This window comes from Lepus europaeus, chromosome 7, assembly GCF_033115175.1.
Source record: "Lepus europaeus isolate LE1 chromosome 7, mLepTim1.pri, whole genome shotgun sequence".
Taxonomy (NCBI): Eukaryota; Metazoa; Chordata; class Mammalia; order Lagomorpha; family Leporidae; genus Lepus; species Lepus europaeus.
This window is the reverse complement of record NC_084833.1, coordinates 48751391-48769429: the sequence shown is the minus strand read 5'-3', so window position 1 is coordinate 48769429 and position 18039 is coordinate 48751391. Positions and strand designations below refer to the sequence as shown.

The window sequence follows — 18039 nt, the reverse complement described above, 5'->3', positions numbered from 1 at the left end:
TAATTGCTTGCTGTTATATATTTTGCAAATTCCAAATTCTTTAAATTGTTTTCATATAATGATATACACATAAAACACCAACTTGACGGCTAACAGTCAAGGCATGAAATCTGTATGCAAGTTTCCCTTTAAGAATGTGAAGTATGTAATAATACAGTGTGTTAGTTGTAGAGCCATAGATCTAGAAGAGCCAATGACTGCCAGCAAACTACCTGAAGCTACGTAGAGGCAAGAAACAATTCCTTACTAGCTTCAAAGGGAGCATGGTGGTGCTGACACCTTTATTTTGCACTTCTAACCTTCAGAACTGTGAGATAATAAACTTCTATTGTTTGAAGCCCCTCAGTTTACAGTATTTTGTTACAGCAGCTCTAGAAAACTAATACATCTATGAAAAGTCTTTGAGCAAAACTTTCAAGAAGCAGAAAAGGAAGTTTTCTTCTCCCTTTTCTGTTTTTTTCTTACAGTTTTCTTCCTCTCCTCTCTTTCCTGATTGTTTCTGCTCTGTTTATAAACATGATTAAGTTTTCTCTATCATAAAACAAAGACCCTTCTCTCAGTGGTCCCATTCAGGGACTGCTCCAGTCACCGGCTTCCTTAGAAGGCTCCTTTAGAAAGTAAACTATCTTTCTGTCACTACTTCCTCACACCAAAACCCTTTGCCATCCATCTGCTGGCCTTAGTAATAAACATCTATCAACCAATGCTTCTAGAAGTCTCAGCAGTATTTGATACTGCTGTTATCAAATTAATAGTGACTGTGTTGGTCACTACCTTCTTACTGAAATTCTCTCTTTTGATTGTAAAACTTTCCTGTTTGTTTTTCTTTGATTGCCTCTTGATTGTTCTCTCATTGTTCCTCTTGGTCCCCTTAACCATCTCCCTTGTTCTCCACTTCCTTTTTACAGTCCCTCCTCCCTTCCTCTCTGTAGGGAGATATCATCTAACTCCATGGTTCCATCACTCCTTTGGAGAAAACTGTCAAATCTACACGTCTATCCAGAGTCATCCTTTCACACAGTGTAGCATAAGATAGACCTAATTTTAAGTCTCAGCTCTGCCACTTAACAAAATACACAACTTTAGGCAAGGAACTTAATTTCTCCAAGTCTAAGTTGCCTTGTGTGAAAAACAGGGTCAATAAGAATAATGTCTACTTCACGGAGTCATTTGAAGGATTAAATGAAGAGAAGCAGTCTGAGATATGAATAATTCTATGCTGTCCCATAGGAAGTAATCAGTAATTGTCACTTGGCTGTTACTTTAACTGTATGATAGCTCCACATATTGGTCCAACTATATCTAAAATTCAATATGTATGAAATCATCCATCTTGCTCTGTTCCATCTATTCATGGCATCTTTTTATTAATTTTATTTATTGTTTTATTGATTTTGAATGCCAGAGAGGCAGAGAGAAAGGTAGAGAGAGATTTCCCATCTCCTATTTCATTCCCCTACACACCCACACTAGACAGAGCTGGGCCAGTCAAAGTCAGAAGCCCAGAATTCAATCCAAGTCTCCCATGTTGGTGGCAGGGATCCAACCACTTGAGTCTTCATGTGCTGCCTCACACATTGCACATTAGCAGGAAGCTGGAATGGAGAGCAGCACTGGGACATGTACCGAGGCACCATGATACGGCATGCTGATATCCCAAGTGATAGTGAAAACACTGCACCAACACTCACCCCATTCATGGAATCTTAACTTTCTCCATGAACCAAGCAAAAAGTCCAGTGAAGACTGTGGGCTCATTTAAGAAAGTAAGGGCCTTTGAAATGCTCTCCACAACTATTTTTAAAATATAAAATAACATTAATCTTCTTTTATGCCATATTATAGTCATTATATAAAATCCCCATTCCCACCCACACTAGACTATAAGTTCCATGATGTGAAAGACATTTTATATACCTTGAAGTATCCAAAGAGAACTTGTATATCGCAAGAAATCAAAAAATAATATATATATATATAGTTATGTGAATGAAGATTAAAGTTACTATAAGTACCTAGGTTCACAAGCGGGGTTTAAAGATCAAATAGTCTAGTTTTTCCATCAGCTTCTCTTGATGAAGACCTCCTAATCTCCTTCATAATAATAAAAGAATCAACACGTATTGGTTGAAAATCAGTATCCACTTGTACTTTACCACATAAACAGTAAGAACTAACATTCAAAAAAGTTTTACTATGTGCCAGGCATTTTTCTAAGCACTTGCTACCACATGTAAACTATGAAATGTTACACAAATTATTTAACTTGCCTTTGCTCAGGTTCCCCACTTGAGATGTTATCTATATATGTCATTATTTATAATGATAACTACCTCAAAGAGGAATTGTTTTTATTTTCATAAGAGGCAATTCACATAAAGTGATTAGTACAGTACCTGGCATATAGTATATGACCAAAATTTCATTGTTATTACTACAAAAATATAAGCCTGAAAAATGAATGCATATGATTTAGGAAACAAAAATATTAGTTTGCTTAATGAGTAGAGAGTATAAAGGCTTTTGGAAGTATAAGTGTATCTTTATGTGCATGTGTGTGTATATGTGTGTACATATACCTTTATTTGTATATGCAAAACAAATAAACTGTAAATATCTATCTTTAAACAAAATTTAGCAGATATTTTAAGTTGTTTTCACCTAAGTAAAGAGTATATAGAAATAAATTTGACATATTTTATAAACATTTACTTGAAATAAGATTTTTAAAAATAAAAATGACCAAAAACTGAGCCTAAACAACATTTTTCAAAGAAAGAATTTTAAAATTGGAGGATATTTACCTCTTTTCATTTATTTTGCTGGACACACTGATTGCAGCATCCTGAGATGGAAGCATATAAAAATGTTTGCAGTTTCTTTCCTAGAAAGAGAATGGAACTGGGTATATGCATAATCGCACATATGAGCAGCTTATTTTAACCTGGTCAACAACTTTTTATGGATTTTTTACTTTGAAGAATATTAGGAATATAGAAAAATCTCAATTCTTTCTTAGAACCCATAGAAGGCTCTGAAGAGGATCTGGTCTAATAGCAACCAGGATCTGATCTAGCCCATGTATCTGTTCTTTGATGCTATTTCTTTTATAATTCCAGTGGAAAAAGGAGAGAAGACAAAGAAGGGCCAGGTGGGCAGTAGAGTTGTGCCCTTTCCTAGGGCACAAAGGAAAAGTCCATGACCAGGAAATCTTAAGCAACTTACATAGTCTGTGGGTCTAGGAAGGGACACACTTGTTCCGCTTTACTTTCTAAAACCCTCTTCTATCTCCTACCCTACTATACCACATAAATGCCTTTTGAATAACTTTCCTGAGATGAACAGTACAGAGGAGCATGTACTTAAATGGTAGGGAGCATGTTGTTATGTTTTCTCCAGTTTTCAGCCAAAAGCAGCCCACTTTTTCCATCCTCCTAATATAAGGGAAGGCTAAGACAGAGAAGTCTTAAGCATGTTCCCCCACCCCTTCTATAATCTAAACTTGATAGTAGCCCCCAGTAGATTGGCAGAATAAAATTACACATCTAGCAGCTGAGTGGTCAGCAGAAAATATATAGCCAATATTAACACTATTTATCAGAATAATTACGCTACCATTCCCATTTTTTCTATTTAATAAGAAAATTAAGGAAACATAATACAGAGATACAAAAACAAAAAAAGAGAGCCTTGATTACAGCCACTCCGAACACAATCCTATTTCTTTTATTTAACTTTAATTGTATTTCTATCTCCTATTTTAAGTAGGATCTTACACATTCATTGTTAATTACCAACAATAAATAGCTAATGTGTAAATGGCATCTATCAACTGCTTAATAAAACAATGGAGTTCTATCAGGGTTGACACAAATAAATAACTGACCAGATTGGAAAAATGTATATAATAGCTAGCTTCACAATAGACTTTATGGATAAAGTAAGTTCTTAATTGTAACTCCTCTAAGAATACCACATAGATCTCCCAATTGCTCCTAACGAGTAATAAGTCACACAGGTTATATAGCCAACAGCAAAAATGGCTTAATCCTTAATCTTCCAAATTACAGCTATTTTCTTCCAGAGTTCAGATCTGGAGTTTCCTCTTCCATAAACATTATTCAGAAACTGATTTTTCAGGGTATCATTCCCTGTATAAGAAACTGAATTTTAATAACTGAAACTTATAGCAGGAAGCAGAGTATATGGCTGTCTTTTTATGCAAGATTGTGCTAATAATTCTTACACTATGTAATTTCAGTTAAAGCTGTTAACCATAGGCTATAATTAAGTTTAATACTGAAGACCTTACTATACCTCTCTATAAAGTGAAAACACAATTTGGCATACAACTGGTGTTTCTGAAGTGCCTGGATTCTCCTCCATTCATACAGTTGAACTATCCATTGCACACTTTAAGTTCCTTACATCAACACCAAGCACTGATGGAAACAGGAAATATTATGCTAACATGACTATAGTATTGATGAATAAAAAAACATAACCCCAAGGCTAAGCTGCCAAATAAGTAGTGAATTAATTTCTGTAAAGTACTCCAATATTATAAAGGTGTGTTGAAAGGTGTCTGCTCATGTTTCAAATTAAACGCACTGCTGGTCAGCATTAGCACCTCAGCTTTGAACACCAGCCATTTGCCTATAACACTTCAGGGGCTAGGAAAAACGGATTTGCCGTTCACACTGGAATAATTAGAACATGTCAGGAAGAATTAATTTCCTCATTTTTCAAAAGGATACACAGAAATTACCATGTTATTATATGACAGGGTCCCTTGGAGAATTATATTAAATTTAATTTCTAGCGCAGCCCACACAACAAATTAAAGTCATAAATAAGATGGAAAGAAGCGGGACGCAGAGCATATGTTTATGGCAATGAGTGAAGCCAAGGGACCAGAAACAACTATCTTCATTTCATTTTATTTAAATCAGCCAGACACTGTGTATCTGAATGACAGCACTTGTTAATGGTGCTGAGATTATAGGCTCCTTAATTCTAGAAAACAGAAGCAGTCAGTGTCCAAAATAGTACATTTCCTACAATGCAAAAATCAGTATAAATTTACTTCCCTTTCAAGTCCATTTCTTTTTGCCCTGCAACAAGTTTAACAAAGATAAACTTATTTTTAATAATACGGTTTCTCTACTTGTGTTCTCTTTAGGCAATTTTCTTGGGTCAGAGAGAGACAGAGACAGGCAGAGAAAGAGAGAGAAGTCAAACAGAAGAGTCACCAGACTATGTGAAATTTCCAAACATAGTGTCTGTCCAGAATACAAGCTTCCTGCTCCTTCCTGTAAATGTATCTACCCATTCAGAGACGAAAGACAAATCTCTTCAAAGGAAATTTTGTTTTTCACATTAAATGAGAAATATTTTTTATACCATACTACCTATCAAATTAGAGTGAAACTGCTAAGGATATTGTCCAGCCACCCTAAAAGAACTGGACTAATTTTAAACTACTCATTAAGCCCAAGTATGTGTGTGGAACAAAAGAGGTTCTAGAGTCTACTAAGAATACAGCCACCACTCACATCCAAAGAACTTCCTGCAGCCCTCTCTTGCTGCTAAGGAATCTTTCTGCAAGTATTGCCTGATTCTTCTCTGCCTTAGTTAGGCCTGGGCACTCAAGAAAGGATTCTCGCTTATGACTATAGCATGCACTCTGAAATCAGCCCACACTCAACATAAAAACATTAGTAAAATTTTAATAAATGTATTATACAGTATTAATGATACTATTGATTCCTTCCTATCTCCTTGTATATATGTATACCTCTATTTGTTAAGTTATGGATAAAATAACTGGACTAGATGCAAGTACATGTGGCACTTTTTTCCCAAATACTCTAGCAAAAAAAAAGACTGAAATTATCTCAGAAAAACTGATGTTCCAGCATTTAGATGTCAGCTCTGGCTCCAGTATTTAAGGTTGGCATTTTAATTTTAACAATAACCCAAATGTTTCAAAAACTAACTATAAAAGCAATTCATATGTACTAGTTACCATTCAGAATTTCTTAAGAAGGCACAATTATATTATCTTTTAACATGAATCACACTCAATGTATAACAAAGACAAAACAAAAATTATAAATGGGTGATTTTTAGAAAACTATTTAAAAATACCAAAATAAAAACTATGAAAAAATTCCCACAAAAGAGAATCATTGATAAATTTAGCTTTTCCTTTAATTTAGCTTTTTCCTCCTTTCAGTGTAAATTTAATCTCCACATATTCCATATTCACCTACAAATTCTAAATCACAAATATTAAGATCACTCACATCTAAAAGCATGCTAGTATTTTATCGTGCTTAATAACTTAAGACATTCTTAAGGTGAAAAAAGAGTTTGTACACTTTAAGAAATGACTGTCATGAAACTGAGCACTCCCTTGGGTGCAGCAAACTTTAAATAATTTGTGAATCAATTAACTGGCGACTCTCTTCATAACACAGATTTCACACTCCCAGGTCACTGCATTATCAGCCTGATACGAATCATAACATTTTGGAGAAAAGTTCATAATTGAAATCATTAATTAATTTAACAGGACTTTTAGTTATGCATTGCATTAAACAGCTGTAAAGGAGCAGAGATTAATTAGTTGTTTCTCTGACAATTTTCACTGCTTCTATTACTTGGTAGAAAACTTTTTTGACTCTCCTATAATCTGATAGTAATCTACCCAAGCAGCTTGAATTTGAAGAAAACATAATTTTCCTAATATGAAGTCTAGAGCCTCTGAGGTGTTTCTCTGAAAGATAACAAAACTTTAAATAACAAATACTGCAGAGCCTTCTATGTGAAAATGAAATCTGTGTCTGGAATAAGCATTAAAAGTATTACATCCTAAGTAGCTCAAAAAATGAAGGAACCAAAGTTACAGCCAAATATTTTCCTGAAGTTACTGAGATGATATACATTCACATTTTTCCCCTTACATAATATAAATAAAAACATTTAATCAAAAATAAATTTTATTCATATTAGAACCCAGTGCCATTATTTCTTAGAGTTTAGAGTCATTTAACTGTGCTACAAGTTAGTCGTCCAGTAAATTGGCTAGCTAAGTACAGGAAAGTTCAAAAATCAATTTAAAAAGAAGCAGAAAGGAAAACTAATAAGCAATTTTTAAAACACAGAATTCCAAAGTCCTCTCACGTCATGTTACACTCTTTATGACTTTATCATTTTACCAGTTTATTTTTTTTACTTTTTTTTTTTTTTTTGACAGGTAGAGTGGACATTGAGAGAGAGAGACAGAGAGAAAGGTCTTCCTTTTTGCTGTTCACCCTCCAATGGCCGCTGCGGCCGGTGCACTGTGCTGATCCGGTGCACTGTGCTGAGCCGGAGCCAGGAGCCAGGTGCTTCTTCTTGTCTCCCTTGCGGGTGCAGGGCCCAAGCACTTGGGCCATTCTCCACTCCTGGGCCATAGCAGAGAGCTTGCCTGGAAGAGGGGCAACTGGGACAGAATCTGGCACCCGGACCGGGACTAGAACCCAGTGTGCCAGCGCCGCAGGCTGAGGATTAGCCTATTGAGCCGTGGCGCCAACTCATTTTACCAGTTTAATATCTCACCGGTATTGTGGTGTAGTGGGTAAAGCCACCGCCTGTGACACCAGCCACTAATCTGGCCTTTGGTTCATGTCCTGGTTGCTCTACTTCCAATCCAGCTCCCTGCTAATGCTATGGGCAAAGCAGTGGAAGATGGCCCAAGTGTCTGGGCCCTTGCTGTTCATTTGGGAGACGCTAATGAAGCTCCTCCTGACTTCAGCCTGACCCAGTGCTAGCCATTTTGGCCAACTGGGAAGTGAGCTAGCAGATAAAAGATATCTCTCTCTCTCTCTCTCTCCCACTCTCTCTCGTTCCCTCCTCCCTCTCCCTCTCTCCCCCTATCTCTGTAATACTGCCTTTAAAATAAATAAATCTTTTTTAAGAAAAAAGAAAGGTATATATCATACAAACCTAATAAAACAGGCAATTCCTTTAAAAGTATTCATCTTCTTGAAATTGATTAATTAAAATTGAACATGTTCGAGATTCACGTCAAAGATAATGTTACACCACAAAAATCTCAAATATATATTGTTCAGCCAATCATTTTTCCCATTCCCTTTGTAACATGTGGCAATCATAACAGGTCCTCCTAAGGTCTGTTTTTATAAACTCTATATCCTCATCTTAAAATATTCTATCTCCATATCACCTCCAGATAACTTCTTATTTCTCCTATGAGAAGCAGCTCAAATATTAACCTACTCAATGAACGCTATCTCTAGTTCCTCCTGGAAATTTTCAAATATCTATAGATCTTCCTTCAAATCACTATTCTAAGACTAACGTATTATTATAATTTCTCTCTTTAACTGTCTTTCCATTGGAGTTTTAAGTAACCTAAAACTGGCTTTATATGCTATTAACATTTAATTCTCAAACATTCTCATCTGGAATAGGTTATGTCATCAGTAAACATCTGTTGATTGAAAGAAGTGAATGCATGAACATGTATGTGTTTATTTCCACATCTCATTTCAATATTTATTTAGCACCTATTATAAATCAAACCACAGTGCTAGGTATTTGACAAAATAACCAAAATGCTTTTAAATTAAAGGGGGGGGGGGGCTAGTGTTGTGTTATAGCAAGTAAAGCTGCTGCCTGCAACACTGGCATCCCACATGAGTGTCAGTGCATAACCCAGCTGCTCTACTTCCTCTCCAGCTCCCTGCTAGTGTGCCTGGGAAAGCAGTGGAGAATGGCCCAAGTCCTTGGGCCCCTGCACCTATGAGGAGGACCTGGAAGAAGTTCCTGGCTCCTGACTTCGGATCAGCCCAGCTCTGGCCATTGCACCCATTTGGGGAGTGACCCAGTGGATGGAAGATCTCTGTCTCTCCCTCTCTCTGTAATTCTGCCTTTCAAATTAAATAATAAGTCTTTTTTACAAACTGCTTCTCCATAAAATAATAAAAATATTAATTACCTATAAATTTTTGAAACACCTGATTTTACCTTTTTAAAAAATTTTGCGGGCTGGCGCCGCGGCTCACTAGGCTAATCCTCCGCCTTGTGGCGCCGGCACACCGGGTTCTAGTCCCGGTCGGGGCGCCGGATTCTGTCCCGGTTGCCCCTCTTCCAGGCCAGCTCTCTGCTATGGCCAGGAAGTGCAGTGGAGGATGGCCCAAGTGCTTGGGCCCTGCACCCCATGGGAGACCAGGAGAAACACCTGGCTCCTGCCTTCGGATCAGCGCGGTGCACTGGCCACAGTGCCCATTGGAGGGTGAACCAACAGCAAAGGAAGACCTTTCTCTCTGTCTCTCTCTCTCACTGTCCACTCTGCCTGTCAAAAAAAAATTTTTTTTGCTTAAAAACTGTTAATTGGCCGGCACCATGGCTCACTTGGCTAATCCTCCGCCCGCGGCACCAGCACCCTGGGTTCTAGTCCCGGTTGGGGCGCCGGGTACTAGTCCTGGTTGCTCCTCTTCTAGTCCAGCTCTCTGCTGTGGCCCAGGAGGGCAGTTGAGGATGGCCCAAGTGCTTGGGTCCCTGCACCCGCATGGGAGGAAACACCTGGCTCCTGGCTTCGGATCAGCGCAGTGCCAGCTGTAGCAGCAATTAGGGGAATGAACCAGCGGAAGGAAGACCTTTCTCTCTGTTTCTCTCTCACTATCTATAACTCTCTCTCTGTCTCTCTCACCGTCTAACTCTGCCTGGCAAAAATAAAAACAATAAAACATAAATAGTTTATTAGTAACTAATAAAATTTGAAGTAGGATGGCAACAAGTATAAAGTATAAAAAATAATTTAGTTATTTTAGGATATCACTTTGTTATCAAAGTCCCTTTGCCATCACAAAATCCACTTCTAAGGAGTCAGATTAATTTAAAATGTTAAAAATAGTTTATGTCAGGACAGACCATTTGGCACAGCGGGTTAAGCCACTGCTTGATTCATCTGCATTGCATATTGGAGTGTCAGCTTGAGTCTACGCTACTCTGCTTCTGATCCAACTTCCTGCTAATGCACCTGAGAAGCAACGGATGATGGCTCAAGGACTTGAGTCCCTGCCACCAACAAGTGACAACCAGAGTTTGTGGCCCCTGACTTGAGCTGGGCCCAGCCCTGGCTGTTGTAGCTTTTTGGGCAGTGAACCAGCAAATGATATATTATGTTTCTCTCTTTTTATTTCCCCCACCATTTTACTCTTTCCCTTTCTCTCTCATCCTCTTTCTCTCTGTCACTATGCATTTCAATTAAATAAATCTTAAAAAAAAAAAAACAGCTTACATGTGTGGTTCTATCAAGCCTCCCTTATCTATTTGGAAAAAGAAATTAAATATTTGTCTTTTCTGAGATAGCATGTTATCAAATAACACTAGTTGCAGTATTATGTCCTGTATTAGATGCATTATTTTAAAAAATTCACTGTAGAGTAAGGCAAATGGTAATGATTCGTGTCTTATCATTCATACTTTCTCCCTAAATCTTTATGTTTTATTCATTTCTCACTTCAGCCCACTATAATAACAAGAATAAGTTGGCATCTCCTTAAAGCATTGCCCTTTATATAAGATTCTGTGGCAATTTTGTGACTTTAATACTGTCATTTCATGATTCAAAGACTTTTCTTTACATAAATATAGTTATCACTTCACAGAATTCTTGAGAGAATTAAATGAGATAACATACAAAGTATTTAGTTAATGTTAGTTCCTCTCCCTCTTTCTTACACAGAAAGCATGTCTGGAAATTTATTTTGGTGAAAAAAATTTGAAATTCATGCATAGTTTGTTCAAAAGATACATTTCCATGAAGTTTTTGAACATCTCATATGTATTTTTGTAAGAAATAGTTGAATTGATAAACAGTGAAATTAAGAGTAATGAAGAGTGTGTGAAGTCTGTGTAAGTGGGTTGTGATTGCTGAAAATGTGTTGTTCCCTTTCTCTCACCAATTCCTCTTTGTGACCAAGGTTACAGACCATGGTTAGATTTTAAGGTCCAAAGTCACTGAACAAAACAAAGTGATTTAACTTCCACATAGGAATCATACTCAATTTTTTTGCTGCATTTTCTGCATCATAAAATTAATTTGTCACCTTAGTAATTACCAGAACCTAGAATGCTATAATGGTACCTGTACCTTGACAACATTACACAATCTTAAGACTCAGAAGAATCCCAAGTTGAAAACAGAATCCATATCTGAAAATATATAGGTTTGGATTCTATCCAGAGATTCACATTAAAATATGTAAATAAGGTAACACCAGATTAACATAGATCTATCACTTTAGACTCAATTAATCAGCAAAACTAACACAATCCACGAACTCTGTAAATCCTTTCCCAACTATGAGTGATTACTGTTATATGTTTATAAGTTTACCATCGGATCAGAATACTCACAGGTACACTTTATTTCTTGCTCTGCAACTCACTCTACCTACCAACATACTAAAATTGCCTCATGATTTGTATATTTGCACACCTGTTCAACATGGTTATTTTTATATTCTCATTGTTAAACCAAGTCTGTCTACTCACAGATTTCATCAGCCTATCTTAAAGTGTACCTACTACTGATCATGTTGTTACCGTACTATATTATCACTGCCAGTACTGCTTCTTATCTTCCTCTTGCCCTCAAAGCATGGTTTTCTAAGTGCTACCTTTAATCCAAGTTCATCCTATTCTGTTTTATCTGAATAACCTTGAAGAGGCTGGCTTTACAATCCTGACCTTGAGTTCAATGAGGCTTGGATCCACTACACCTGCCTGCTTTCAATTCTTCTCTGGGGCAGCATCACTTAGCAATTACATGTTGACCAAGTCCATCTCCTTGCATAAAAGTGTGATTACAAATGTTTATTTATAGTTAGTATGGCAATAGTATCTGGATCAATGCCATTTTTTAGCATGGAATCTTTGGTTTCTGTCTCTAATGGGTATACAGTAATCACAGACAAATCTTAATCCTGGGAAGATATTAAATAGAAGGCAATGTTTTTCAGAAATAGGATGATAGATTTCTTTCTGAAAGTATGTATCTGGGGTATGAGAGAAAGAGCTGTGAGAAGCAAAAAAGATTATTTTTCTAGACCAGTCTTTTACTGAACAAAATCAAGGTCTTTTTGCAACTTACTTAGAAGATTTAAAAATCATCTTTCTATTGAGAGTGAAGTTATAACAGAGATAATAAGGGTTACATGTAATAATACAAAATGAAAGAAATGGCAAAGGAGATGACCAGGGAGAAGAGACAATGGTAGAGAATGAAAAGAGAGAAAAGAAAGAGGAAAGGTAGAGGGGAAGAGAAAGAAATACAGAAAGAAGAGAAGAGACAGAAAAGTATCTAGAATTAAACCTAGGAATATGGTAGTGGATGGGGAGAGGAAAAACGAAGTAATAAAAGCCAACTGCCCCCATTATTTTCTTTTCAAATATTTCCTCTTTTACACAGAGGGATTGGAAAAATGAGGTAAGTGAATTACCTTCACAAATACTCATTCTTATTTTACTTTATTTCATGGATCCATTAGTCCAACACCTTCATTAAGAATTTCATTGGTCACATTTCTGCATGTCAAAGCAATCCCAAACAATTTATCCAATGTATTACACATGTAAACAAGTTTTTCTTCATAACCAGGCATGATGGTCATTTTTTCCTCCGTTTTCCTTCAACAAACATAGTTGTTACAGAAAACGAAAGGAAAATTCCACTCTTCATTCATGATCCTCTAGTTTGCTAAAATATCCAGCCCTGTGGCATACGATGTAATTCCATGTATATCTCTTTTTCCTTCAAAATATGATTTTTACAATATTTAATTACATAAGAGTTAAATAGAGCACCAAGCTTTTTTTCCTGCGGTTCTAAAAGAGTTTCATTTTCCTTTTCTTTCTTCTTCCTTGCCTTCCTTCTACTTTTTCTTTGCAGACAGAAGTTATTTTTATGAAGAAATTTCATATTATTTTATTTAAAACTCACAGGAATTATCATTACAATTCTATTTTTCTTTGCTATATAATACATACAAGTATTCTTCACCAAATGAAAAATGGTTTTGAAAGCCAAAATAAAAAAGTTAAAAGGACTGAGAGAAAGAGCACGACGATTGAGTCAATCTTGATTCTGGAGTCTATCATTTACTGTGCTGCTCTGGGGAAAGTCCATATACCACACTAAGCCTCAATTATAAACGTTGACATACAATAATAGTTTCTACCTCACAAAATAATTATGAGGAATTCCCTCTCTTTTTCTCTCTCTCTCTCAACTTTAACCTACTACCTGGCAAAATTAAGTACTTAATATGTGGTGCTATTAATAGATTATGATACTAGTAAAGTACAAAATTTATCTTCCTAATGATTCTATCAAAACAGACAATGGAATTGATGCCCCATGCAGAAGAATCAGTTGCCTGAAAACAATGGTAAACCAAAGAATAGGAAGATTAGTAGTTTTTAAAAAAGAAAGGAAAAAAAGAAACATTCTTGTAATATTTTTCAAATTATAGGTTAAACAGATGATAAATTCTATTTTAATTGTCAATCAGTTTTCTTTTATTAGAAAGTAAAGGCAAGAGGAAGTGACAGCAGAGAAAACAACAAGAGGGAAAAAAGAAGCCGGCGCCGCGGCTCAATAGGCTAATCCTCCGCCTTGCGGCGCCGGCACACCAGGTTCTAGTCCCGGTCGGGGCGCCGGATTCTGTCCCGGTTGCCCCTCTTCCAGGCCAGCTCTCTGCTGTGGCCCGGGAGTGCAGTGGAGGATGGCCTAAGTCCTTGGGCCCTGCCTGGCTCCTGCCTTCGGATCAGCGCGGTGCGCTGGCCACAGTGGCCATTGGAGGGTGAACCAACGGCAAAGGAAGACCTTTCTCTCTGTCTCTCTCTCTCACTGTCCACTCTGCCTGTCAAAAATAAAAAAAAAAAAAAAGAGGGAAAAAAGAGAAAATCATCACATGTTAAAGATAATTGTTGCTGTTGAATACCTTTTATTACAGTTACATTATATTGCATGTTGGGGTCAGCATATAAATTGATTTTTTACTTTTTCACAGTGAAAAACATTTGAAATCATCCTTACTTAATAGGAACTAGAACACATGGATCCATGAGATTTCACATAATGGAGAGAAAGCCAACAATTTTACTTCTTCAAAGATTTCTCGATTTCTCAAGTGGCCAGTATTGTGGCCCAATGGGATAAGCCACCACCTGAGACATGGGGATCCCATATGAACACCATTTCTAGTCTTGGCTGCTCCACTTGTGATCCAGCTCCCTACCAATGTGCCTGGGAAAGCAGGAGAAGATGGCTCAGGTTCTTGGGCCCCTGCACCCACATGGGAGACCCAGATGAAGTTCAAGGCTCCTGGCTTCAGTCTGGCCCAGCCCCTGCCATTACAGTCATTTGGGGATTGAACAGTGAACAGAAGATCTCTCTCTCTCTCTCTCTCTCTCTCGCTCCCTCTCCCTCTCCCTCTCCCTCTCCCTCTCCCTTTCTCTCTATAACTTTGACTTTCAAATAAATAAATAAATCTTTTAAAAAAAGATTTTTCTTGTTCATGGAATATAGCAACTGAAGCTATCTTGTGCCCTCTGTGATATCCTATCTTGTGTTACCTTCTTACATGGAAGACTATAAGACAGAAGTAATTACCTATCAGAGTTTATATTAAGGCAAGAGAGTAAGACTAGATGATTTCTGAATAACTTTTCTAATTCTAGACTATGAAGCAATTAGTGATTTTAAATGAAGAAAAGTAAATACAATGAGGATTTAAGATGTCATTCTTGTCCCATTCAATTAATTCAGATTAAAAGACCAAAGAAATGATTCTTCTTCTAAAAGACTGACAGATTTGTGAAGAAAAAGGACAGTAAAGTTCCACACAGTAACTTAGCTTTACTAGAAGAAATTCAGTTGCGTTTATCTTCCTTTTTCCAAGCTATATAGGGCAGGTGTGGATAGGACAGTGAGGACGTGGAGACAGTATGAAAGAAGAAGGTGCATGTAAGTGGGTGTGTGTGCTTCAGTCTTATTTAACCAAACCAGTATGGTGGTCAGCTGTGAGCCAGAGAACAGGGGCAGGAACAGAGCCAATCAAGCTGAGTTAAGTACCTCAGTCATTGCACAGAAATCTGTACAGCTCTTGTTCCCTGGCAGTACAGCTGGCAACAGCACAGCAGTAATTTGAGGGGTTTTCTATAGGGTGCTTATGAGTTTGATTTCAGTGTTGGCTTCTTGCCAATGCAACCTATACACTGGATAGCTCTGTTTGCGAGTGGCCAAACTATGTGCCTAAATGATGAAGAATCAGACTTTTCACTTGGTAGGCATGAAGTCAGCTGAGTTTTCGGTTTGCCAAACATTTCTACTCTTTTTTTCAAATGCTCCAAGTTAAGAAAAATGCGTGGTTTATATTAACCAAGCACTTTCCCCCTATACTTTGAGCCCATGTGTTTCCTTGGGAAACTAAATTCTTTCTATTTTACCTATAACTCACCGACCTGTTTTTTCTAAACTGACAACTTAAATCTTTAGAGCCTTTTAAAAACCACTCCTCTCGTTTTTTTCCCCACTATTCTCCTTTTTCATATTTTCCCCCTTGGCAATCAAAAAAATGTAATTTGCCAGATTTGGAATAAAAAGGGGTAAATATAATTCAAAACTGCTGAGGTTCGAGATGATGTTTCACACATAAGCAAACAACTTTTCTCTCATCTACTCTTATATGCCTTTCTTCTGATACTCTTAAAGGAAATATTATAAATAGTAAGGAACTACTGTTCTTTATTTGGGTTGTCATATATTTAAGAATATTTAATTCTGAGTCAACCTCAAGGTATTTCCTTTGTGCGTATACCACCTCATCTCATATAAAACCCAATAAATAATACATTCTAAAACTGTTTTGGTATTAGGAGACTGACTATTCTCACCAGTGCTTCCATTTAAAAACCAAAACCCAAAATTGTGGGAGTAGAGTAATGGAGTAAGTAGAAGGCATAAAATAAAAATATTTGAAATATAGTGTAAGGCATATTGAACGAGCAGAAGTACTTGGTTTCTCCACACTTTGGCTCATTGGTATAAAGTTCTAAACTGTCCCTTCTTCACTCTCAAACATATAAACCTCCCAATTGGATGCCTGTCATGTGCAAACAGACATACATCTCCATTCCTGGGCCACTAAGAGTTATTCATTACCTCCTACCTTAGCCTGGACACCCAGGTACTTTCATTATACAGCTGGGGACATCACAAAAGCCTGCCTTGCATTCTAGATTTCATCTCACTGGTACAGTAGATGAAGGAAAAGGTCAAATTCCTCTACAAAATATTCATTAGAGGAATGTTGTTAAAATTAGATTTGAAAATGAAATTTTATGTCCACTTAACAGCTGTTAGAGGGTCTTACAAAAAGTCCATAGAAAATATGTATTATGAAAAAACTACACATGGATTTTGAAAGTTTAAAAACATCTTTTAATTCCATTTTTCCACTAACTTTAAAGTCCCTTCATGCTATCAAGAGTGTTATTCAGCCCCATTGTGAGGCAAATTATGAGGTAAATGGGTTTCAGTAAGCTGTCCAAGGAAACAAATCACCTATAACACAGTTCCTATGAGAATATCTATTCGAAACAACAAACTTTCAGAATTTTACCTATTAGTAAGTTCAAAACTCCCTACAAATACACATTTGTTCAAACTTCAGAGAGTCTTTTTTTCATATAAAGGAAGACTAAAAAACTAGGTACCTATCAGCCTTTAAGTAAGTCATATGCTTTCCAAAAAGAGAAGCACAAATGAAAAAAGAGCAAGAATTCAATAAGAAAAGACTATAAACTCTATACCATCTATTATGTATGAAATCTAGGATTTTCAAATACAATAGTTGAAAGAATTCATGAACAAATGATCATTACTATATATTGTGGGTGATGGAAGAAATATAAACAATCTCTGAAACTATTCTTTTCTTCTGAATATAAGTAATTCAGATGTTGCTTAAAAAGAACACACAGATCAGGGGCAGGCATCTAACCTAGCAGTTAGGACACCAGTTGATGAGCCCACAACCCATATTAGAGTAACTGGGTTCAATGCCCAATTTTGGTTCTTAGCTCAGCTTCATGTTAGTGAAGATCCTGAGAGACAATGGTGATGGCTTGAGTGATTAGGTTCCAACCACTCATGTGGCAGACCTGGAATGGGTTTTCAGCTCCTGGCTATAGCCCAGCCCAGTCCAGACTATTTTGAGCCTTTGGGGAGTGAACAGTAGATAGGAGCTTGCATGCTCACTCTCTCACACATAAATAAACTTTTAAAAATACAAACACCAAAGCTTCTAAGTTAAGAGTACTAGAAAAGTTAGTACAACTGTAAGTAAATGCATTCTCATGTAAATTCCAAAGCAATAGCTAAGTGCACATTTAGCCATTGGTACAACCCACTACCTTGTTTTCATATATGCACAAGGCCATATAGATCCATAAAAATGTCATCTGGGTAGAACTTTGAACATCTTACATTGTAACTTCTCAAAAAACCTCCAAATGCTGTGTATTAATGTGATGTCTAAATGATCTTCTAATAAAAGCCAAATTCAAGTGATTATGAAAATCTAGATAATGTTCACAAAACTAGGATAAAAGACAAAGACGGAATTATTAAAATGTGCGTAGGAAAACCATGTCTGTAAATAAAGTTGTTAGTAAAATCTCAAACAGGATTTTGTTTATTAAGAAATTGGGAGGGGCAGGCATTGTGGTGCAGCTGATTAAACCACCATTTGGGAAGCCCATATCACATAATGGAGTGCCTGCTTTGAGTCCCAGCTCTGTTTCTGGTTCCAGCTTCCACTGATGCATACTCTAGGAGGAAGGTATTAGGGTCCTGCCAGGTACTGGGATCTCTGCCACCAACATGATACCCAGATTGAATTCCTGGCTCTTGGCCTCAGTATGACCCAAACTCAGCTATTGAAGATATTTGGGGAA

At 37.0% G+C, this 18039-nt stretch overlaps 1 protein-coding gene across 8 annotated transcripts in view; it reads right to left on the bottom strand.

The window, feature by feature from the left end:
- SOX6 (SRY-box transcription factor 6) overlaps positions 1 to 18039 on the bottom strand; it is a 666111-nt gene that overhangs the window by 499398 nt on the left and 148674 nt on the right. For 6 of the 8 annotated variants that reach the window (XM_062196439.1, XM_062196440.1, XM_062196435.1 and 3 more), the window contains one exon: positions 2805 to 2884. The exons of the other annotated variants lie outside the window; for them this stretch is intronic. In XM_062196439.1, the coding sequence (XP_062052423.1) occupies positions 2805 to 2860 (56 nt within the window). In that variant the 5' untranslated portion in view covers positions 2861 to 2884. The remainder of the gene's footprint in view (positions 1 to 2804; positions 2885 to 18039) is intronic. 8 annotated transcript variants of the gene reach the window in all.